Here is a 24309-nt window from a genome sequence, read left to right on the forward strand (position 1 = left end):
TCAGTGAGAAAGCTGGGCTATAGACAGGCAGAAACCAGAGAGTGAGAGCCATGCCTGATTTCTGCTTGAATCCAAAGCTGTGACTATGGGAGAAGCAAGACCTTCTGGGATGTTAATGCTGTGAACCATCGCAAGTTGTATACATGTGTAAATAAACCATATACCTGATACATGTGTAAATAAACCATATACCCTAAAGACAACACAGTCTCTACTGTCCCTCACTGCAAGGAAGCCAAACGCTGGGCGTGCAACAATATGTTTTATTTTAAAAAATAATTAAAAATAAAATAAATGCATATTTCCACCACACTTGTCAGGGAAGATGGTCCAAGGGGATGGTCCTGTTCGAGTGAAAGAGCAACGTGGCGCGGGAAGGGTGCGGACGAGTCCCAGCTTGAGAGGCGAGTCTCGTCATCCTGGCGCACAGAGGCGGCCGGGTCTCTGGTATCCTCCGGAACCCCTGCGCGGCCGGGAGGGGGCCGGGCGAAGCCTCCGAGCAGCTGTCCAAGCAGCAGCTGCCGCCGGGCTCAGCGAAGACGGATGGGGCGAGCGCCAGAGCCAGCTGCCTGCCGGCCTGCCTGCCTGCCTGCCTGCGCGCCCGACTCCGCCTCCGCCTCGCCTCCGCCTCCTCCGGCCGCCCCCCACGTGCGTCCGTCTGTCTCCGCCTGGCCTCCGGGGAGGGAAAGCATGGCGTCTAGCGAAGAGGACGGCGGAGCCGGCAACGGCTCGCTGGAGGAGAAGGAGAGCGGCAAGGCGGCCGCCCCTCGGCGCCGCGGCTCCGTCACCACCGCCTGGCTCATCTTCTACAACATCACCATGACGGCGGGGTGAGTGAGGGAGGGAGGGAGAGCGCGCGCCCGGCGGCGGAGCTGGCCGAGCGGCGGGGCCGGGGCTGTGTCGCCGGCTGCTCTCTCGCCCACTCGCCCGGGGAGGAGAGAGGGGCAGCCGGGGAGCCCTCGGACCAGGGGGGCGGCGGGCGGCGCAGAAGGGCGGCGGCCGCGGGGGCGAAGCTCGGGCTTGCCTGCATTTCCTAATACGGTGCAGCCTTCCAGCAAGGCGAGCACGTCATGCCTCTAACCCGCCGCAGAGGTTAAGTATAGCCCCAGCCCGGAATGCCGGGCGGGGGTGCACTGGGGCGGCGGCGGCGGCGGCGGCTGCATGGGGCAGACTGCTTCCCTCGGCATAATTTACGGCGGCTGCCGCGCAAGACGCATCCCCGCTCGGCCACTGGCGGCCGCTTGCTTCCCCTGGCGAGCGAGCGAGCGAGCCGCGCTCCCCTCCCACTCCCGCAGGAGCGCAGACTGCTGCCCTCCGGAGAACGTGCCAGAAGCTGAGCGGGGACAGACTGCGGGTTACGCCACAAGCCAACCCTCAGCCACCCTCCAGAACAGAAGAGCCTTGTGCCACCTTGAAGTGTGCTGCCCAGCTTTCGACGTGGACTCAAATCAAAGAGCAGAGAGGCGGCAAAGCTCTCTTGTTCTATGGGCAGCTTCTTCCCGAGCCAACTAGACGTGGCTGCTGCACTAAGGATTTTGTTGCACCCCCTCCCCCCATGCTGGCCGTGTTAAATGTAAAGATATACATTAACACCGTTGTGGTATAGTGGTTAAGGATTGGGACCTTGGAGAGCCAGGTTCAACCACCAAGCAGCGCACTGGGCGACCCTGAGTCCCTGTCCCTCAGTCTAACCTAACCTGCCTCACAAGGTTGTTGCGGCCATAAAATGGGAAGGGTGATCTCCTGGGAAGGAAAAGAGGGGTATAAATAAGTGGAATAATAAATGCATGGCTGGTCTGGCACTTCCACAAGCCGTGCATATGCTAAACGTGTCTTGCATGAGACACCAACACAGGGGTTCACAGTATGCATTTTTTTTCCTACTTTAAAGTGCTCTTCATATACTGTAGGAAATGTGGCATGAAATTATTGAAAGTGTGGTTTTTCAGTATGTGTGTATTGAGAGGAGTTTCAAAGGATCTGAGTGAATAGGCATTAAAATTGCAAATGTTGTTGTTTAGTCGTTTAGTCGTGTCCGACTCTTCGTGACCCCATGGACCAGAGCACACCAGGCACTCCTGTCTTCCACTGCCTCCCGCAGTTTGATCAGGCTCATGTTTGTAGCTTCGAGAACACTGTCCAACCATCTCATCCTCTGTCGTCCCCTTCTCCTTGTGCCCTCCATCTTTCCCAACATCAGGGTCTTTTCCAGGGAGTCTTCTCTTCTCATGAGGTGGGCAAAGTATTGGAGCCTCAACTTCACGATCTGTCCTTCCAGTGAGCACTAAGGGCTGATTTCCTTCAGAATGGATACGTTTGATCTTTTTGCAGTCCATGGGACTCTCAAAATTGCACAAATTTGGACAAAATTGCAAATGTCCAAACAAATTTGGACAAAATTGCAAATGTGGCTTAATGTAAGTAAATGTAAAGTGATGCACGTAGGGACAAAAATAAACAAATACGTACTTTGCATCATAATGGATTCTGAACTGGTGGTGACTAACCACCAGAAAAAAGAACTTGGGGTGGAGGGTTCTTAGCAAATAGTGTGATGAAAATGTCAGCCCTTTGCAGCTGTGAATAAGGTGAATTATGTGTTGCAGATCATTAGGAAAGCAATTGATAGGGGCAGTAGGAAACTACCAATAACATAATACTGTTATACAAATCTGTGGTGCAACTACACATGAAATACTTTATGCAGTTCTAATCCCTGCACCTCAGAAACAATAGAGTTCAACTGGGGAAGGTACGGAAAAAGGTAACCAAAATGACTAATGACCTTTGGGGCTTTTTAAGTTTAAGGGGAAAACAGTGAGTGAATGAAAGGCTTGATAGAGGTGTTTAAAATTATGCATGGTATGGGGTAAACTAGACATAGTTTTTCTCTCACTTTCCCATTGGGTCATCCAATGAATCCGAATATTGGAATATTCAGGATAGACAAAAGGAAGTAAAATACCTAGTTAAACTATGGAATTCACTGACTGAGGGTGTAGTGATGGCCACCAACTTAGGTGGCTTTAAAAGGGATTAGACAAATTCATGAGTGATAAGGCTATCACTGACAACTAGTCATGATGGCTAAGGACCAACGTCAGTATCCAAGGTAGTATGCCTCTGAAAACCAGTTGCCAATGGTCACAAGTGGGAGAGGGCTCTTGTGCTCATGTCCTACTTCTTGGCTTCCTGTAGGCATCTGATTGTCCACTGTGAGACCAGAATGCTGGATGAGTCTCTCTCTGGGCTCTTCTTTCGTTCTTTTGTAACCAGGAGGACTTAAGGGAACATGCTGGTGCCTTTCGCCTAGCACATCTTCAGTGTCTGTAGGAGCTGGTCCATCTGTGCTATGTCAGCTAGTAAGCAACAGCATTCTCAGAAGCGCCTCCCACATGCAGATCACAAGACCAAGAGGGCTGTGTATGTGAAATTTCAGCCTGAAGAGGAACTACAGGAGCTGCAGAATCCAGGGTAGTTGGTATAGAAGTGCCATAGACATTCATCATTATGGAACAAGGCGTCTTGTATTTGCTTTTTGTTTTGATCATGGACCTTCTGAATGCACACCACAGTCCTGATAAACAACAGCTGCCTTAGCAGGATGGAACTTGAAATCCTATTGCACGCTTATCATAGGAAAGTTGAATTGGAAGAGTGGCTCTTTGTGTTGGATTGGCCATGGGAATTTGAGCAAACCCTGGCCTCAACATCTTGTATTCCAGAACTAGAGTAAAAAGCCCTGGTTGGACTTTGGACTGGGGTTGAGACCATGGTTTCTAGATGTTTCGCAAGGAAACCTACATGTGGAATGAATGCCTTTTTTAAATGGTTGCAAATACGATAGCACTTTTTGGGTGTCCAGATGAGCACGTGTAGGTCTAAAGGATGGGGAGTTATACTCACAAGCCTCACCGCTCAATGTCCACACATGTTCTAGCTCTGCTTTCAGTATGTGAAGGTCTGAAGGGGGATTTCAGATGCTTTGGGTTGAAGGTGCTTAGAATCCTCATTGGGATCAGGAATTCTGCATAGTCAGGCTTCCCCATTCAAGGGTGGGTTCTAACCATATTCAGCAAAGCACAGGTCAGGAGAGGTGTGGCCAGGGCTGGTACGTACATAGATGTCCAGCGCAGACCCAGTACAACCTCCTACATGTCTGAGCTCTCACACATTCCTTTGAACACCTAAGGGGTCTTATATCAGTTATGGAAGGAATTTCTAATTAAAATATATATTATTACATTTATATCCCACCTTTCATTCAGTAGTGCAAAGCAACATAAATTATTCAACAAACCTGTGAGATAGGTGAGCCTAGGGCTTTTTTCCCAGGAGGAACTACAGGAACTCAGTTCCGGCACCTCTCAGGTGGGCGCCATTGCCATTCTAAGAGAATGAGAGAGGTGTTAATGGTGAGTTCTGGCACCTCTTTTTTCGAGAAAAATAGCACTGGGTGAGGCTAAGAGAGTATGTCCAGTGAGCTCTATAGCTGATCTCCCTTTCTGCAGTCCTCCTTTTCGCAGACGCCCTCCATGGTAACCTCTTACATTTTCCTCCTATGACACATTGCAACAACTAAACACTCTTTTCGTCTTCTGTCCAATTATAAAGCCACTGTTCCCTCCTATTCTGCAGCCCCTTTTGTACCCCTGCTTTCATCTCCGCCTCCCTTTTCATGCTTCCTGCTCCCTCCTTTTTGCAGCCGCCTTTGCACCCCCCATTTTCACTTTTACTTTCTGTTTTCTCCATCCTGCCTTTTCTCAACTCCCTCCCTCTTGCTACCACGCTCCCCGCTATTTCCATGCCTCTTCCTCTCTTCCATTATACAGTCTCCTTTGCACACCCACCCAGCGTTATGTTACTGTATCTTTAAGATGAATACAATCTTAAGAGCAAGAGTTAGAGATGGAGAAAGTTCAGTTTAGTTGACAGATGCTGTACATATACAGGTGTTTGCTTGGTAGTAATTCCTACATTGAATCTGCTACTTCCTGTTGGACAACACATGGTATTGGGTATGAAAGTACTATGGAATAGTTGAGGGTTCTTAATCCTTTATCTCCCTCATGTGAGGCAACTGAGGAATGGAAGTTTGAGTACAGTAAAAAGGAAGTAACACTGAAATAGTCCCCTTTATTTTTTTCCAGTGCCCCCTTTCACTCCTACACAGCATTGCACATGTAATTCAATTCACTTCCATCTGCCCCCTCTCCAATTTTGTGTCTCCCGTTTTCTTCCCCCATCACCAAAGCCTTAAAACTCTCTTCTCTCACACCTCCCTCCCCTATTATCCCACATTCCTCCAAATGCCGCGTTTACCTCCACTCTGTTCGACCTGCCCCTGCTCCAATTCCCCCTTTCTCTTCTCCCAGTGACCAGAGGTCTAAAACTGTCACACACAGAGACACTCTTTCCCCCACAAGGCATTCTCTTCACCCCTGCATCAAACCATTTACTACAGACATGAGTACATTCCTTTTTCTTCCTGCCTGCTCCTTCTTCCCCTGCCTCTACTTTCGATCCTTGAGAAGCAGTGAATAAAAGCAGTGTGATGACAGACCAGTGTAAATACAGTATAGAAAGAAAGAATTTTGCTAAACAGAGTTCTTGAATCCACCCCCCCCCCCATTCTTCTGAGGCACATTGGGGTTCTAATCCTACCACAAACTATGCAGATGAGCCTAAGTATCTGTGAGGAAACTTTTGTAATTGCAGCAGTTCTATTAAATGTGGTAAATGTCAGCTGAGGTAGATGAGATTTTGTGTCAAGGGTGCAGTGAGGTAATTTACGCTCTGAACTTAGTGGAGTTTATAGGGGAGCTGCTGTTTCGATGGCAACATATTTTATGTCATTTACTTCAAAATGCGGTAAGCCAAAATGTTTGGGAGGCCATTCTGCTCATGCTTTGGAGTGGGGTGCTGGACTCCTGCCTCAAAGGCCTGACTGGAAAGTAGTGCTGCTTGGTAGAAGGTCTGGTAAGAAATAAGATAACTGCACGAATTCATTATTCCATTAAGAATACTGCTTCTCCTCTTTCTAGGTGGCTGGTTTTGGCTATTGCCATGGTGCGGTTTTACATGGAAAAAGGAACACACAAAGGCTTATACAAAAACATTCAAAAGACACTTAAATTTTTCCAGACTTTTGCTTTGCTTGAGGTAAGTTTTTTAAGCAATGCATTTTTTTTTTTTAATGGGACAGTGGTGGTCTGGGAAAATACTTTCAACGAAAAATTAACGGACCCAAAGAAGTTTAGTCTGTTGGCAAGCTAACAGAAGTTCCCATACCTTCAGCCAGGGGGAATGGTTCTCATAAATTAGGCAGCCTAAATTAACTGTCTCTGGACTGCTGAGTTTGAGGTCAGAAGCTCCATACACGGAGACGGGACCAGCCCCTATCCTGGCAGCTACCAGTCCGCGTGACATGCTGACTCTAGGCCTGTATGGAGGTGCTGTTTGTATCAATGGGTGCCTCTTCATGGAGGCTGTATTTTTAGCTCAAGGAGTATGATTTGTGTGGTTGCAGCGATCCTTTATCTGAGCTGTCATCGTTATGCAACTTTGTTATTCATTTACAGTATTTCATACAAACACACCGTCACCACTTTTCTGCCACGACATCCAAGATGGCTTACAGTTTTAAGATATTAAAACATGCTCTGATGGCACTCAGTGTGGTTGGCTGCCAGCTAGGATGAACCAGGTCATACAGATTTATTCTTGACACAAAGCTAGCATACAGATTTGCTAAACATTATTTAAACATAATGAATGTCTAAATAATTTAGAGTGATTAGGAGCGCTTTGTGAAAGAACTTGCAAACTATGCAGAATTTGGGAGAAAGGCACTTTAACTTGGGCTTTTTGTAAATCACCAGTCTTTTGAGTTTCCCACTGATTTGAAATTGAATTTTAAGTTTCTCACCCTCTTTTCCACATAGTTTGCTGCCAGTTATTCATGGAACCCCTGCTGTTTTTCTATATCTGTTGCCAACACTTTGTGTGTGACTTCAGCTCCATGAGTTCCCAAGGTGGTGTTGGGGTTGCCTCCCCATGCTGTGATTCTGTCCTTTAGTATGATCCTGGGCATGAATATGCTTTACAGGCCCAATGCTGTGTTCATCAGCTAGCTGAGAGGGAGGGAATTAAAGTGCACCACACAATGGCATTTGTCTCCAATAGGGGTGGGTAGCTACACCCACCTGCACTTCTCCTGACATTATATATGGCATCAGGTGTGGGGCAGTTAAAGCGGGGCTTTGCAGGCACCGCTGATTGGCACTGCCTGCAAAGCCCCATGCACAGCACTTCCAAAGTGTCTACTATCAGCTGATCGTTGGCGGTTGGAAAGCATTGCACACAGTTTTTTGACTGCATGGACTGATTTCAAACTGTGCAGGACAGAAGGAGCCACCTTATATTACAGTCATACCTCGGGTTACAGACGCTTCAGGTTGTGGGTTTTTGGGTTGCACACCGTGCTGAACCTGGAAGTACTGGAATGGGTTACTTCTGGGTTTCGGCGCAAGCGCAGAAGCACTGAATTGCGACCCGTGCATGCACAGACGCCGCGCTGCGGGTTGTGAATGCTGCAGGTTGCGAACATGCCTCCCACACAGATCATGTTCGCAACCCGAGCATCCACTGTATTGTGATGAATGATTGGCAGGTGAGTGACACCACTCACCTGTCAAACATGGCTCAGTGTGTGTGTGTGTGTGTGTGTGTGTGTGTGTGTGTGGACATAAGAAACTGCCCCACCGGCCAGAACCAGTTTTCTTCCTCAGGTGTGCAACATTGTACAGTACAGGCAATGTATGTCGTACAGCTTGCATGCATTTGATCTCAGACTTGCTCCAGCCCTCCTAACCTCCCTGGAGTTTGGAGGATGGCAATTTTTTAGGAATCCTCATAGACCCAGATGTGGCCCACCAGCCATTCACTCTTAGTCCCATGTACAATGTTTATTTAGCTGTACCATTATTTTCAGAGACACTCTCTTGTGTTTTTGAAACCATAGAATTTTTATTTAATTTTTTTAAATCTCACTTCCTCATTTGGAAATCCTATCTCCAAAATAGGACACCAAAATAAAAATCTGAAATAGTCCCACAGGGTTCCATTTTGTCCTCCATGCTATTTAACATCTATAGGAAACCCCTGTGAGCTGTCATCAGGAGATTTCAGGTGAAGTGTCATTCATATGCAGATGACATCCAGCTCTATCTCTTTTCCATCTGAAGCAGAAGAGGTGAGAGTTGAGGTGTTAAGCAGGGGCTTGGAGGCAGTGATGGGTTAGATGTGGGCCAACAAACAGAAGCTGAATCCCCAAAAGACAGAGGTGGTGTATGTCTAAAGCAGGCTTCCTCAACCTCGGCCCTCCAGATGTTTTTGGCCTACAACTCCCATGATCCCTAGTTAGCAGGACCAGTGGTCAGGGATGATGGGAATTGTAGTCTCAAAACATCTGGAGGGCCAAGGTTGAGGAACCCTGGTCTAAAGTCTTCATAGGCAGGAGGTAGGAAGATGGTCTGCCCTGGACAGGGTTGAACTTCATTGGAAAGAGCAGGTCTGCAGTTTGGAGGTGCTCCTGGATTCAGTACTGTCACTAGAGGCTCAGGTGGCCTTAGTGGCTTGGGGTGCTTTTTTCCAGCTCTGGTTGGCTTGCCAGATGTGGCGGCGGTTCAAATCCCCACAATGGGGTGAGCTCCCGTTGCTCGGTCCCTGCTCCTGCCAACCTAGTAGTTCAAAAGCATGTCAAAATGCAAGTAGATAAATAGGTACCACTCGGGCAGGAAGGTAAACAGCGTTTCCGTGCAGTGCTCTGGTTCACCAGAAGCGGCTTAGTCATGCTGGCCACATGACCCGGAAGCTGTGCACCGGTTCCCTCGGCCAGTAAAGCGAGATGAGTGCCACAACCCCAGAGTCGTCCGCGACTGGACCTAACGGTCAGGGGTCCCTTTACCTAGTATTGTAATATCCTCTGTGTGGGGCTGCCCTTGAAGAAGAAGCTTCAACTGGTCCAAAATGCGGCAGCCAGATTACTGGCTGGGGATCCATTTAGATCTCACATAACCCCTGCTTTAAAACATCTGCACTGGTTGCAAGTTTGTTTCCAGGCCTAACTTCCAGACCATTAATTTCAGTGGCTCTATTAAGAATATGACTTGTATTGCATATACAACCCAATTTAAGCAACTTAAGGCAGCAATCAAAATTTGAAATTGAGTTACAAGCCCCTTTAACATTGCAAATGTCGTGAGCTGTTTGGCTTCTGGGTTCTAGTGCCATGGCTGGTCAAGGGATGCATGACTGTACACCTAACAGCAGCCAGTTCGCAGTCATAGAAATATATTGAGATAAATAGCAGAACATTGTACAACCCAAATAGTGCAGCTAACAATTCTAGTAATTTTTATTTTATTTTTTGCTCATTGTATTCCAAGCCTTATGCTTTCCAGTGGAGTGGTTGAAACTTTTGCCAGATGTTTTACCTTTCCTGACCCTACATGTGCAACTTAAAAAAAAAATATTTTTATTGTTTTGATGTTTATGAAGTGCCTAGTTTTGCAACAGGGTGGTGGTATTCTCCATGCTGTCATGTGCCCACCTGCCAGTAGAGTCATCTCCTGATGCTCATTTCTCCATGATTGCTGTGAGTCTTCTATAGTTTGCATTTTCCATGTTAAATTCTATCCCAGCCTAGAAGTTCCATTTCTGTGTTTTATTTCTCACATGACTATGATGAGAATAGACCAAACCTTACGCCAAAGAATAAACGGACACCAAACCTTACGCCAAAGAATAAACAGACATAAATCTGACATCAGAAACCACAAGACAGAGAAACCAGTAGGAGAACACTTCAATCTCCCAGGACATTCTATACAAGATCTCAAAGAGCCGCATGAGAATAGACCAGTTATGGTTTTGCTTTTGAAATACTCAGTTGTTCATCCTCCCCATCTCTCTCTCTTTAAATTTACAGATAATCCACTGTGCATTTGGTGAGTCATGGTTTCAGTTTCTCAGTTAACTAAACAAAATCCTGCCCTGTGAGACAAAGGTGACCTGTTTCTCTTTTTAAGGAGTAGTGCACACTTCTATGCTTGTGACCGGGGTCCAAGTGAGTTCCAGAATCTTCATGGTGTGGTTTATTACACATAGTGTAAAGCAGGTAAGTGTCATGAAACTGTTTGTCTCTGCAACTCTGCGTGTGTGTTTTGTGACAATTCGCAGTCTTCTAAAAGTCAGTAAATATGTGTCTTCAGCAAGGCTGAAGGAACCTTCAGAGGGCTGAGGCTGACTTGTAACAGCACACAGCTCTGCAGGCAGAACTTAAAAGTTCCCCATTTGTGTCTGCCTTACGCTTGGGAGATGAGGACTTAAAGGCCATTGGAGATGGATATCTGAGCTAGGTTGGCCTCCTGCCTGGTTTGCTCTCTCTATGAAACAAGATCAAAGGCTGACACATCTCTTTGGCAACCGATTCACCAAGCTGTCGGGCTGTCCCTGTTTCAGAGAGGACTTAAAATTAGCACATGTTGAATGGACTAAGTGAAAGTAAGCCTTAAGCTAAATGCATGTGAATTAATCTTTCATGCAGGTGTTTTCCTAGTTAGCATTAATGTCATTGTTCTTAGGTATGTGCAGTAAGTGCTTATAATAGGTATAAGAAAAGACTCCTACCATTCCTTTATAAGCTCCCAGGGGAAATTAGCTGAGGCTGGTGAGGTGTACATTACAAAGTTAAATTGGACCAGAGTGATTTTATGTGAAAGCCTAGTGCTTGATGTTAATTGCCACTAACTTACATCATACTGATTTCCATTGGGGTAAATGTTAAGGATGTGCTTCCATTGGAAATTTGTGCAGGAATCCTAAGCATTCGTACTAGGAAGGCAAATCACACTCAACCAAACTCAGACTTCTGCTTAGGATTGCCCTGGAAAGTGTGGCATTTTGGCTGGATGATGCCCAATCTTTCACGGAGTGTAGAATGTGCTTTACAATAGTTCATAATTTCAGGCTGTGATAGTTGCTCCACAATTCAATTTTGTTTTGAATATCTTAATGGTTACAACCAAAATTAACCCTAGCTTTTTCCCCATTTCATTTCAATATTCATTTGCTGTAAAGGGCCCAGCCATTAAACTGTATCACCAGCAGGTGGCAGTTTTGACTATCTGCTTATAGTCATGAATGGCATAATTTCTTCATTCCTTTTTATGTTTGTTTTAAAAAGGCTTGCAAGTGAGAACTCTTGGGCTGATTATTATTTTTAAAAATTGGTATCCCAAACTGTGTGCAGTTTGCTCAGAACCACAACAGCTTGTTTTTAAATGATAGAACAGGTTTAACATTCAAATTCATTTTTCTTTATTTTTATGCCTTGGTACAAATGTTTTGTATTATTTCCTAAGATGCCATGTCCGCATTTGAGGAGAAGGAGGAACTAGATTCATGCAGTCATTGGCATATATCAGTGAGTTTGGGAAGAGGCCCCACCTAGTAGGAAGTTCCCCCTAAGTAAAGGTAAAGGTAAAGGGACCCCTGACCATTAGGTCCAGTCATGACCGACTCTAGGGTTGTGACGCTCATCTCGCTTTATTGGCCGAGGGAGCCGGCATACAGCTTCTGGATCATGTGTCCAGCATGAGTAAGCCACTTCTGGCGAACCAGAGCAGCGCACGGAAACACCGTTTACCTTCCCGCTGGAGTGGTACCTATTTATCTACTTGCACTTGACATGCTTTCGAACTGCTAGGTTGGCAGGAGCAGGGACTGAGCAATGGGAGCTCACCCCGTCAGGGGATTCGAACTGCTGACCTTCTGATCGGCAAGTCCTAGGCTCTGTGGTTTAACCCACAGCGCCACCTGCATCCCATCCCCCTAAGAAACAGTCATATAATACATTTACTAGCACAACTGAAAAGCAGCCTTTTGAGATAATTTAAACCTGTGGTGGAGAAATTCTAGGCCACAAACCAAATAGGGTCTGCCGGGACTCGGAGGCTTGGTCCATCAGGCCATTTGTGGCCAACCACACCAACCCTTCCTCGGTCTCACATCCTATTTGAACTCAAGCCAGGGATGCAAAGGATTCTCCTTTGCAGATGTGACTTGTACTCTAGCAGGGGATGCAAACAAAGAATCTCCCTTTTCAGCCCTTTGCAGCCATCTTGAATTTTGAATCACCTGGCGTCATATGACATCAGGTGACTGACAGGTGGGCAACTCAGCCCACCCGTCAGAGTGGTCTGTGGAGGGTGGCCAAGTTCGAGGTATGGCCAGCATCAGAATCTACTTCTGCACTCCTGATCTAAGCTCTTAAGAAGCTGGATTTTAAAGCAAAAATAAACCACGATTAAGGTCTAACATAAAATAAAGAAAGAAAACAAGATAAATAATAATAATGTCGCTAGGTATGATGAATAAGTCCCAGTCTGCAACTGATAATTAAAATGAAGGAGGGAAGGTGTTATTCAAACGCAATTAACTTAGATTGGGCAAGGTGTAAAAATGGAATTTTGATTCTACCAAGAGCAACATAAAAGACATAAAACATAAAAGACAGCAATTCCGTTCTGCATCTTGCACTAATCGAAACGCAGGGGTCTCTTGTAGGGCAGGGCACAGCACAGAAGCTGCTTTTTTGCTCACAGGGAACTGCATTTTTCCTCTTGCAGGAGGGAAACTAGCCAGTCTGTCCAAAATAAGCTGATAACATTGGCATTGTAGAAAGAAGTGTACTGTATCTGCATTTCTGCATCTTTGCCATGTTTTGTATTTTGCTAGGATAGTGGTCTACACGCTTTATGCTAAGCCATTAATTTTCTGGTGCACAGAGTTGTGGGATATGGCTACATAGGAGCTTAAGGTCAAATGCTTAACTGTAACTGGATTGCGAACAGAACTATTATCAAGCTCATCATCCATATAAGCTGTCAGCTTGCTCTCTTTTTGTAACAGAATGGATAAAATCCAAAAGATTAGATCCCCACACATAAATGAGCCTTATTACCTGCTGTGGATAAGACATTGCAAAGAATCCTCCTGAAAACCCATGCTCATCCATTTGCTGAGAATGGAAACGCTTTGAACAAGCTCGAAGTTTGATCAGTCAAGGTTTTAATTCAATTTTTGTATATATTAGCTTGTTAAGGCTTCTCTTTCAACAGAATTTCAGGTGGGCAGCAGCACATTAAAAATAGAAAGCTGTGTATAAACTGTTAAAAAACAACAACACTAGACTGCAATTTTGTTCACACTTACCTGGGAGTAAACCCTTTACTGAGCAGAGTAGGAGTTGCTGCTGAGTAAGCATGCATAATACATTTTTCTTTTATTTTGTTTTAGGGATTTACAAAATACAGCCACCTCTTAATCAAGTTTGCATTAGAGGCATTGCCATTTCTCTTATAAACCAAATTAATTTGTCAATTTCTGCTAATTCTAAGCATTTCAGAAACCATTCCCATGTAGATAGAACATAAGGATATTTCCATTTTCTGGCCTGCACTACTCTGGCTGTGATTAACAAGATTTTCACTAAAGAATCTGTTCTGCAGACACATCAGCCCCAATCTTACCAACATTGGAGAAAGACTAAAATCTGCTCCTATCGTCAATGTAATCTGTTGCATAATATGTTTCCAAAACCCATTGGCAAGTTGACATTCCCACCAGTATGTTGGGTGAGCATTAATACAAAACATTTGAAGAGCAATAGTAAACACTTGGTGCTACGCCTTGACCTCATGTGGTACTTGAGATGCTCACCTATCTGAAAACTTCACAGCCTTTGGATTTTGTCAAGTAGTTGAGCATGGGATCCCCTTCTGGTCTTGTAACAAAATCTGTGTTGCTTTATCTTATTTCACAGACACCCACGGAGCTTTTATTAGTTTTCAGGCACTTTAACGAAAAAGAAAATTATTTATCTGTAATTCCTCTTCTCAGAATGCAGTAAAAGAAATCCCTGCCCCTCCTTTGCAGAGTTAGAAATTAATCTGTTGTTGCTAGTTTCAACAGCTCTGGGTAGCCTCTGATATCTTGAAGTGGTTGGTAGATGTCCAGCACCTGCAAAGACAGTGGAATGACTTGGTTGTTGACCAAGCTGCAGATGAGCATATAGTCAGCTACAGTGCCTAGTTCCTTGCGCCATGTTGTACATTTGGAGATCTTACTGCCTAAGTGATCCTCTTGCAGAAATGATTCCAGCCAGCATTCTGGCACTGGGTTCTTTTTGCAGCCTGTAGCCTCCTTTTGGTTGCACAAGACAAAGTGAAATTATCTTAATTTATTGGAAAATGTGGAGAGGAAAAATCTGCAACGGCCTGTTGAAGAGGATAGGCCTGGCACCAGATAATGGGAATAATAGGCCTGGAAAGGCCAGGGCTCCAGAACCAGCAGAGGGCTTATCATGGGCACCGTGGTACCACCTCTACTCATCCACGAAGGTCAGATGCAGCCTAAGAGTGTTCTCACTTTGTATGTCCAGCCCCTTTTTCTGATTGGGGTTGCCCAAGGGCCCTCGCCCCCAACTCTTAGATCAAGCACTGTAAAGAGGAAGGTTTACTATACTAGACGAGGCATGAAGGCCAAAAAGGATGTGCAAGCAAAAAAGTAGCTGGGTTGAAAACAGATGTGTTTTGTCAGTGATTTAAATCAGGGGTGGGAACCTGTGCCCCTTCAGATGTCGTCAGATTCCATCTACCATCTGCCCCAGCCAGCATGGCCAATGGTTCGGAGTTATCAGAAATGTAGTTCAGCAACATTTGAAGAATAACAGGCCAAAGAAGAATTATTTGGGAAGGTAACTAAAAAGGTTGTGGGGGAAGGGGGAAGAGAACCATGTGCATATGTGAATTTGCTATATTTAGTTACTGCTCTGTTCCATAGGCAATCTCTCAGTTTGGTGCGGGATGTTTAGCATAACATGCATTCTTCTTAAAAACATTGATTTGGGTGTACTGCCTTGCCATTCTGTTGCCAGCTTTCTTTACAATTTAAGGATGCAGAAAATGTTGGTTCTTTATACTTCTACAGATCCAGAATGAGGACAGCGTTATTCTTTTTCTGGTCGTATGGACTGTGACAGAGATTACTCGATATTCCTTCTACACATTCAATATGCTCAACCACTTGCCATACTTCATAAAATGGGCCAGGTGGAGAATGCCTTGCAGTTTAGTCTCTCATTGTTCTGTGCATGCTAATTTTCATGCATGCTGAATCGGCAAGGAAATAAACAGTGTGTGGTTTGTTTTTAAAGCTGAGAAGTTGTGTTTGTACTTTTGGATCTGCTTTTAATGCAGAGTTTGCTGGTTTTAAAAAATTAACCTGTCCTGTGTTCATGCCATTAATATTTCTAGAGAGTTCTTGTGTGTCATTTGAAAATTGCATATTGAATAAGATAGAAAAAATGTTTGTTCACAGGTGCTTTGCTTTTGCTTGGATAATATGCTATTTTGGGATTCCCTATAGATAAACAAGGCTTTTTATAAGTGAAAGTGCAAAAGCTTGCAAAATGCAACACCTGTGTGAGTCTTTCTGTTATGTCAATTTGGGGATATAATTCTGCTGGAATTTGATACAAAAGTAGACTAGGTGAAAGAAATACAAGGGATGCAGTTTGGGGGAAGGCAGTTGCAATCTTAATTGAAAATCTTCCTACCCCAGGGGTGAGGAACCAGTGGCCTTCCAAGTATTGTTGGACCAACTCCTTCCCCGATACATTGGTCATGTGAGCTGAAGAGTTGGAATCCTTTGGCAACTGCGGTTCTAGCCTTTTGCCATGTTGCTGCTGTTGGCCAGTGTGCTTGTATTGTAAACATTGACCCAAGTATTTTGGGTCAATCATAGACATATTTACTTGGAAGTAAGGTTCGTGTGTATGTTCAGTGGGCTTCTCCCTGGTAAATGCATATTATTGGCAGTTTCAGTGGCTGGTGCTGTTGCCATTTTGTTTAACAGCTTGCGTCAACTGAAGCAGACACTTTCAACTGCACTCTGGTGGTGAGCATGTGGTAGTTTAGAGACCCAGTCATATTCACATACATGGCAAAAGCTTCTGTAGTTGCAACACCTGCAGCTCTTTTCTCTCAGGATAGACATTTTTCCTTTAAAAAAAAATACAGCTGGATAAGTGACCGGATTTCACTGATCTAGAGTTCTTTTCTAAACTGAGCATTCAGTTTCAAACATGGCATGTTTAATGTTACACAATGTGTATGCCAAATCATAACAAACTAATGTTAGGACTGTATATTTCTTCTTCTAGCATCATATAATCTTGACTAGCAGTCACTATCTAGTGTCTTGCTGGAGCTCATTCCCATCACTTGCTACTTTTAAAGTAGAGGTGCTAGGGCTTGATCCAGGATTTTCTGCATACAAAGCATGAGCTCCATCACTGAGTTTTGGTATCTTCCCCCCCCCCACCTGCTGCGAAAACACTACAAAGCAAAGCAGACAACCATATTCTGATTCCACCACCCCCCTCCATTGTGTATTATCTCTTAAATGAGATTTCAGAATTCAAAGGAACTCATTTAGCACCCTGCCTTTCAGCGCATTAAAACAATGTGACAAACTATTATTCTGTACTTCTTTGTAATAGTTTGGGATTTTCTAATCCTCTTGTATTTGCTGCCAGAGGAGCTTTGCCGCTTTGTGCATAGTAGAATATGTGCAGCTTAGCTATATGAAAACTCTCCTTTCATTAATTGGCTTCTGATGTGCCTAGGTAGTATTATTGAGTTCTCTTTCTTTCTTTTTGCATGCCGCTAATGTGTTTGGTTCTCTTGTGCACCCCATACAGTCTACTCGAGTTGAGTTCTTTTGAGGGTTTCGGGTTCCCTGGCTGCACCAGTTTTGGTCATGGAATGCACATGGTGCATTTCCTTCTGACCCTGGGAGCAAACCATCTTTGCCTTTTCCAGCCTGAGTTCAAGAGGCTGGTTCTTTATGAATGGCTGCATTTGTATGCTTTTACCTTGTGCAAAAAAAAAACCCCTCTGTCAAAGTATAAATAGCTTTAAGTGTCCGGTGTGTAAGGTGACAAAAAATAAGAAGATAATATCATGTTTAATAAAGCCAGTACTTTTTTGGGTGTGTGTAAAAAAATGAGGTGCAGATACCTGTATATTGATAAAAGTGGCAAAGGTAAAAGTGCTCAAAATTGCTTCCATGGCTAGCAGGAAAAAAGAGGTTCCAGTATTTTGTACCAGTGAATACCCCCCCCCCCCCAATGCTCTGAATAAAGCAGTTGCACCTTTCAAGACCAGTGTTTTTTATATTTCGGAATCGACCAAGAGAATCTTTTGCCAATTCACTCTTCCCCTTGCATACCTCAGTGAATTCCAAAAACCAGTCCCAGAGACTTGGGAGACCCTCCAGAACAGGGTGGAAGGTGGCTGGGGGCTTGAAAGACTGCAGGGGGAATAGGCAAAAATCGCTTTGCCCCCTTTTCCGTTTTGGAGGCATCTACTTGATCAAAAGTTCTTTTGTGAGCACAAGCACACCAGTTGAATCCCACCACTGTTTGCTGCTACTTTAATGGTGCTCCTTTGTCCACACAGCAGCAGCAATTGTATACACAAGTGCATTGGCTGATATTTCTCTACTTAGGATGTGTGTGTTTTTAGTATCTTCAGGGTAAACGTTTAAAGTCTGATCTTCAGAGCCAAAGTTTAAATTCAGATCTTGATCGAACATTTCCATGTTCAATAAATAAAAGTTTATTTCATGCCAATGAAAGTTTATTCAATAAATAAAAGTTTATTCATGCCAATGAAATGAAATACTAGGCAAATTAAACCATATTTCCCAATTGCAGGCTTAGGTAAACCTGATTGCAAAGGGAGAAATAACAATATATTAATAACCCCCCACCAAGGAATTCTTCATGGGGATTAAAAACTCCATCCCAAAATGGAGTTGTTCCATTTGTCCCTGGCGATTCTGACAGCCGACATAATTGAGGAAGACAGTAGGGAGACCCGTGGCTGCCGACAGTTGACTGAGGTGTGTATTCAGTTGGCTGGCTCATTCAGTCGAGTTTACAACTTTTGAGGAATTTACAGCATTTTGCTCAGCCAGAACACATGGGCAGCAAGCCTATGCATGGTAAGTTCCATGGCCTCTAGGGGAGCTTACTCCCAGGTAAGTGTTGTAATCCAAAGCAGAAAAATCAGAAAGATAATGGTTGGAGTGATTTGTTTAGTTATATTGTTTCTTCCAGGTACAATTTTTTCATCATCTTATATCCCGTGGGAGTCATCGGTGAGCTTTTAACCATTTATGCTGCCTTACCTTACGTGAAGAGATCGGGGATGTTTTCAGTGAGACTTCCCAACAAGTATAATGTCTCTTTTGACTACTACTATTTCCTCCTCATCGTCATGGCATCCTACGTACCATGTAGGTATCGATAGATGCATGTGGAAACATTTGTCTTTTAAAAGTGCCATTCAAAAGCTTATCCTATCTTCTTTTATTACTCAGTTACCATAGCTTGCATCTTTCCATAACAAAGTAATATGTAATAATCCCAAGCCATCCCCATTCTTCCAAATTCAATCATGCTAACCCCCCTGTGCTTTCTGCCTTCAATGAATTGCTCAGGATGAAACACTGCTTTGGGCTACATGTTCTTTTGGCTTATTTTCGTTGAGAACTGTTCTCTTTACGATTGCTCTTTTTAGAAATTGTTTCCATCATTCTATGGTGGAGGTTTTAAGACTGCTGCTTTAGGACTTGGCTGATGTATGCATTTAAAATTTATTGCATGATTGTTTGTAAGCTGTCTTGAATCCTTAAAAAAGAAGAAGCTGGGGCATATGGCTGAAATTCAAACTTTGACTGGGGTGGAGCCATTCCTCCATCAAGCCCACCTCCAACCCATGGAGCGATGCCCCAATCCCTCTGTGATTCCCTGTTCTGTCCCTATAAGAAATGCTGTGGTTGGATCCCTGAAACTGGGCATTCCAGTCTGTGGGGACAGACTGAGCCAGCCCCATTACCACCCCTGATTACCCTGGCCCCTCCCTGCCTTGCTTCCTGACCAATGTGAACAGCAAGGCAATGGTGACCCTACTGCAGCCATGGTGGGGGGTTTGGATGACAAAAAATACCCAATTCCGTTTGCTACAGTTACACGTCTCTGCTCTTTCTTTTCTTCCCTAACAGTGTTTCCGCAACTGTACTTCCACATGCTTCGTCAAAGAAGAAAAGTGCTTCACGGCGAAGTGATTGTAGAAAAGGATGATTAAAAACAAGCCCTTTTAACCATGGTGCTTTTTCAGAGTAACAAACCAAAATCCAGAATGTGTTGCACGAGTCCAAGTGTGAAATCATGGAACAAAAATAACCAGTGCACAAAACCAACATCGATCATCTTATTTAGTAATGCTAATATTTTTCGGACTTCGCTATTTCAAGTCTGCATTAATTTTTGGTACTGTCTCCACCCCCACTCGTCAAATTTAGGGGCCTTTTCATATGTTCAAAACACTGCATGTACCTGGAGGGGGCTCCTTTCTTCTGCGGAAGGGTCCTCCTAGCCATTAGGAGAGCTTTTCAGGGGAATGCAGGAATGCTGTTGTGGGGGGGGGGGAGCTGTAGAAAACGACACACATCCCTTGGGATCCTGGCCTGCGTCTTCCTTTAAATGTCATCATAGGCTTATCAGATTTCCCGCCTGTTAATATCTAATAAGGAGAATTAATAAAATGTACCTTTTATCTGTGTACATATAATCAATTTGAAACTGAAGACCATTTCAGTGGCTGCAAAAACAAAAACCTGAATGGTTTTCAGAAGCATCTCCTTGAAACTGATGCCAAGTGGGCTGTTCACTGTAAATGGAGATGGGAATGAGCTCAGTCTTAAATGCTGCAATTTTTATTTTTTTTTTAGCTCCTGGAAGGCAGTTGTCTTATTTAAAAGAATTCTGCAATACCTGCAATATGTTCTACACAAAAAAGATCAGATCAAAAATTCAGCTGTCCAGATAATTTAAGGGCAAGGGGTATTTTTGTTCATTTTAAGAAATGTTTATGTGCCAAAATACAATCAAAAAGAGAAAAGTGTACGTTTGCCCTCTGCACATTGGCAGTCTGTGATACATGAAATTTTGGTTTACTTTGGTTTACATGACTGTTTAGCAGTTTGCTCAGTAGACAGGATCCAAAGAACCACACAACTAATATACCCATGGGACCTTTGGGCTTTTATTTTTCAAAAGGCAGTCCTCTATGTAATATAGAAAATGAGTTTTGAAGCTGAAGGTGGGGTGGAGTCAAATGATTGCATGTGCATTATGCAGATCTTTAGATCCCAGCCTTTGTGCCTTATTGTAAAAGAATGTAAAATCGTGATAAAGAAAGTACAGTGGTATCTCGGGTTAAGTACTTAATTTGTTCCGGAGGTTCGTTCTTAACCTGAAACTGTTCTTAACCTGAAGCACCACTTTAGCTAATGGGGCCTCCCGCTGCTGCCGCACAATTTCTGTTCTCATCCTGAAGCAAAGTTCTTAACCCGAGGTTAGCAAAGTCTGTAACCTGAAGTGTCTGTAACGTAAAGCATATGTAACCCGAGGTACCACTGTACAAGTAAAGGAAATTCAGGGAAAGAAAAACACTGGATATCTCCACCCAGCACCTGCAGTCTAGTCTCACACATCCTGAAATCTGACTCAAGGGTCAGGGGATTCTACAGAGCACCTGACCTTGGGAAGCTGCCAATAGGGGTGTGTGATCCCTTTCTGCTTTCTGCTTGTGCTATAGGATCTTTGGATCCAAGCTGTGATGTGATTATAGCTTGTGGTAAACTCTTTCTTCAAATATACTTGAGTTTATGTGTCTAGTCCTTTCAAATTGTGTATTAGCAAGGTCTTAGCTGAGGGGAGGGGGGTGCAGCTCTTTACTGTACACTTTTTACTGTAAGTGCTTTTCCGGCAATATAACAATTTTATTTTGGGGGTGGGGCCTCTGCAATTTAAAAAAACCCACAAAGGTGCTCTAACCATTTTTCATGTTATATAAAGCTTTTAAAATATAGTATCACACAAAATCATTCAGCTGTGTTTAGATTAAAGGGTTTCAAGTTGCATCAATTATATTTTTGCAGTTACTGTTTAAGCCTGATTTTTTTTTCCTTTTAAAAACGTCAAACTATTTCTTACAAAATATCCAGGCAGCTCTTTGGTACGTTTCTGAATTAGTACGGAGAAGAACTATGTGAGAAGATCTACTATTTTTTCAATGGTTAATACGGTTACCTTTTCTAGCATTTTAACTTCTTAATGCCTAAGTATATTATGTGCCTCATCCTGTAATTCTTGCTGATCTAAATTGGATTTTCTGCAGCTGTTCTTTAAGTAGAAATATTTGGTTCTCATGTATGCTGTTGTTAAACCTGAGGATGTTGTCATACAGTAAACAAGGAAATATTGTAGGTATTTTTTTACCATTTTGTACATCCAATATTAAAATAATACAATTTCTTGCAATCATGATTTCTGATTTTCCACAGAGGAGCCATGTAGTATCCCTGGGTTATATTTTAAGGAAGAAAACATTTTAAGGTGATTTTACTCTGCTAATACTCTGCAAAATTGCACTTCAAATAAACTATTAAATCCACACCCAAATGTTTTTATAGTTCTGCAGTTTCCAGATGTATAGAACATAAAGGTTTTTCAGTGCAGGGCTGATGTGATATTGTCACTGATATGTTATTAGCTTCAAACATAATAGTATTTTTAACACACCACCCACCTGACTGGGTTGCCCCAGCCATTCTGGGCGGCTTCCAACAAAAATACAGGAAAAACAACAACACTTTGTGTCTCCAGATTGACTAGGAAATTATGAATTCAATACATCCTAGATAATCTGGAGACCTCTGTAAATAGTTCCATTTACATAGACTGTATTACTTAATTTTGGCAACAGATCCCACCAAGAAAATATGATAAATGTAAACAATGTTTGGTTGCATTCACGCAATATTATTCTCATAACTGTCTCATTGTCTTAGTTCTGAGCACTGAATGTATGTGGGGTTACTCTAGTTATAGAATCCCTTTAGGCTGTGGTTGTTCGCCATCTGTGAGAATCAGGTCCCCAAGTTGAGTGGCAGGGCTGTGAACTTGAATAAAATATGGGTGGGGGCAGATAACCCCCGACCCGCATAACTGATCACAAGACACTGCACACACACACTGTTTGAATGGCAATGCCAATCAACTTTGCCCCCCCCCAAATATTTTATTGCGTAGGGGCGAAAGGACCTTAGCCCCTAGGAGTTGGCTCCTATGCTAAGTGTCCTGTATTGAGTATATTTTGTGGCTTGATAACAAGTGATTTCCCTCTTTTTTCAGAGGTCTTCTGCTTAGATGTAATCCAGTCATTTCATGTACAGGTATTTCATGCTGTAAACATAACTCAGCCTATAAACTTGAAGTTCACCAAGGTGTATTTCCCCAAATACTGTTGTACAATGTAAGTTCTCAAAATGGGGTTGCTTTTTTGAGAAAAGCAGAAAAACTGAACTTTTAAACAAGTTAATTTCACAATGTTTACATAGCACCATTTTTGGGATTTGGCTGCATACTAGCCTGCAAGCTAAAGCATATTGTTTCTGGTACTGTGGCTAATTAACTTAACAATTCAGTTAAAATTTGTGCTTCCTGTTAATTTGGATATGTCTGCTTTTACCAAGCATTGACCAAAGGGCACCGGTCGGTTTATGCAGCTGAAGTTTTTCAGAAGGTTATAGCAGTCATTGCATGGATACAAATATTATGTTTCCATAACCAGGATTACTGCACACTCAAGTTCACCTTGAGATTGTAACTGCAATAAATTACAGCACACTTTTTGGCACATATCCATCTTGTATCCTTCCTCCAATATCCTTCCCCTTTAAATTCAGATATTACCTTATTTAGCAAATAGAGCTTATATTTGTGTAGCCTTTAAAAACACACACACAAACTTGGAAAGACTAGTTTGCTGCTAAACCTTGTTGATAATGATTTATTTGTTTACTAACTACCTAGGGACTTACACATGAGTCCGATCCTGCAGTGTGCTGCTGCGTGTGTTAAATACCAAGCACATTCCAGTGCTACAGATTTCAGGAGCTCTCAAGAACGATCCCTTCCTCCAGTAGTAACTTTTGCATGTTTGATACAACCTTCACTTAATGGGCCATGAATATTTATCTTCCTTTCCTCAAATAAAGATCTCTCATGTGTTTTGATCTGTAAATTAGTCTTCAACCAGTCATTTTGCTGTGTATGTATCTAAGTCTGTCTCTCTCCCATTCCTGTTTTGTAACTAAACATAGGTCCAAGTCTTTCTCAGCATAATCCTATACATGTCTTGGTTCAGTGGGCTTGCTCTCAGGAACTGAGCAGAGCATTGGAGCCTCAGTTTCTCTACACTTAAAGGTAAAGGGACCCCTGACCATTAGGTCCAGTCGTGATCAACTCTGGGGTTGCGGCGCTCATCTCGCTTTATTGGCCGAGGGAGCCGGCGTACAGCTTCCGGGTCATGTGGCCAGCATGACTAAGCCGCTTCTGGCGAACCAGAGCAGCGCACGGAAACGCCGTTTACCTTCCAGCTGGAGCGCTTTGGCATGCTTTCGAACTGCTAGGTTGGCAGGAACAGGGACCGAGCCACGGGAGTTCACCCCGTCGCAGGGATTTGAACCACCGACCTTCTGATCGGCAAGTCTGCACTTATAGAGTGACTATTCCCCCATTTCTTAGAATGTGTCCAGTCATACTTGATAATATGTTCTATATAGGTTGCATCCCTCTACAGTCATATGTAAGATTTCTATCCAACTCACTTTTCAAGTTGTTCTTCCAATGTTTCATCTAGGAATGATGCCTTTACTCGTTGGAGTCCCAAAGAATAAATTGATATCTAATAAATCAGCTGTAGGAACCTGTTCTATACCACAGAGGATGCTAAATCCTTTCCCACCCCAAAGAATAGGTTTATAGCAACTCCTAGGATACAGTCCTCAGGTTAGGGGCTACTGCTACTTGGGGTAACAAAAGGATGTGGCTGAACCTTAGAGGTGGAAGACTGTACCTAGGAGGAGGAAAGACTTTGCATCTTGAGATCCTTCTGATTCAAAGTACAGGCAAGGTGGGCAACCACCACAAGCACCTACCTTCAGCAGCAGCATCTGTGAACTTTAATGTGGCAGCTGGGAGGCCAGTCAAGGAGCCCAGATGGGTTTAGAGAAGAGAGCTAAGGACTACATTTCTGAGAACATAGA

The 24309-nt window shown here is 43.6% G+C and overlaps 2 protein-coding genes across 5 annotated transcripts in view; both read left to right on the forward strand.

Annotated features, from left to right (window-relative positions):
• ST8SIA6 (ST8 alpha-N-acetyl-neuraminide alpha-2,8-sialyltransferase 6) overlaps positions 1-24309 on the forward strand; it is a 473234-nt gene that overhangs the window by 368213 nt on the left and 80712 nt on the right. The gene's annotated exons all lie outside the window — the stretch shown is intronic.
• HACD1 (3-hydroxyacyl-CoA dehydratase 1) lies at positions 608-21520 on the forward strand. 3 transcript variants are annotated; one of them, XM_079948375.1, is made up of 7 exons: positions 608-830; positions 6045-6162; positions 9992-10010; positions 10095-10180; positions 15055-15176; positions 18251-18429; positions 19198-21520. In XM_079948375.1, exons 1-7 carry the CDS (start codon positions 691-693, stop codon positions 19278-19280), a joined length of 747 nt encoding a protein of 248 aa, XP_079804501.1. In that variant the 5' UTR covers positions 608-690; the 3' UTR covers positions 19281-21520. The 3 variants fall into 3 exon arrangements, with proteins under 3 accessions (XP_079804501.1, XP_079804503.1, XP_079804502.1); XM_079948377.1 differs by having other exon boundaries at positions 609-830; positions 10092-10180; XM_079948376.1 differs by having other exon boundaries at positions 609-830; positions 10098-10180.

This window comes from Podarcis cretensis (assembly GCF_951804945.1).
Source record: "Podarcis cretensis genome assembly, chromosome: 12".
Lineage (NCBI taxonomy): Eukaryota > Metazoa > Chordata > Lepidosauria > Squamata > Lacertidae > Podarcis > Podarcis cretensis.

What these genes read in the sequence shown, in the direction of transcription:
- HACD1 (XM_079948377.1), top strand. Translation starts at nt 691, where the DNA reads ATGGCGTCTAGCGAAGAGGACGGCGGAGCCGGCAACGGCTCGCTGGAG. An exon ending in AACATCACCATGACGGCGGG is followed by an intron (nt 831 to 6,044) that starts GTGAGTGAGGGA and finishes TCCTCTTTCTAG; the next exon opens with GTGGCTGGTTTTGGCTATTG. An exon ending in CATGGCATCCTACGTACCAT is followed by an intron (nt 18,430 to 19,197) that starts GTAGGTATCGAT and finishes CTTCCCTAACAG; the next exon opens with TGTTTCCGCAACTGTACTTC.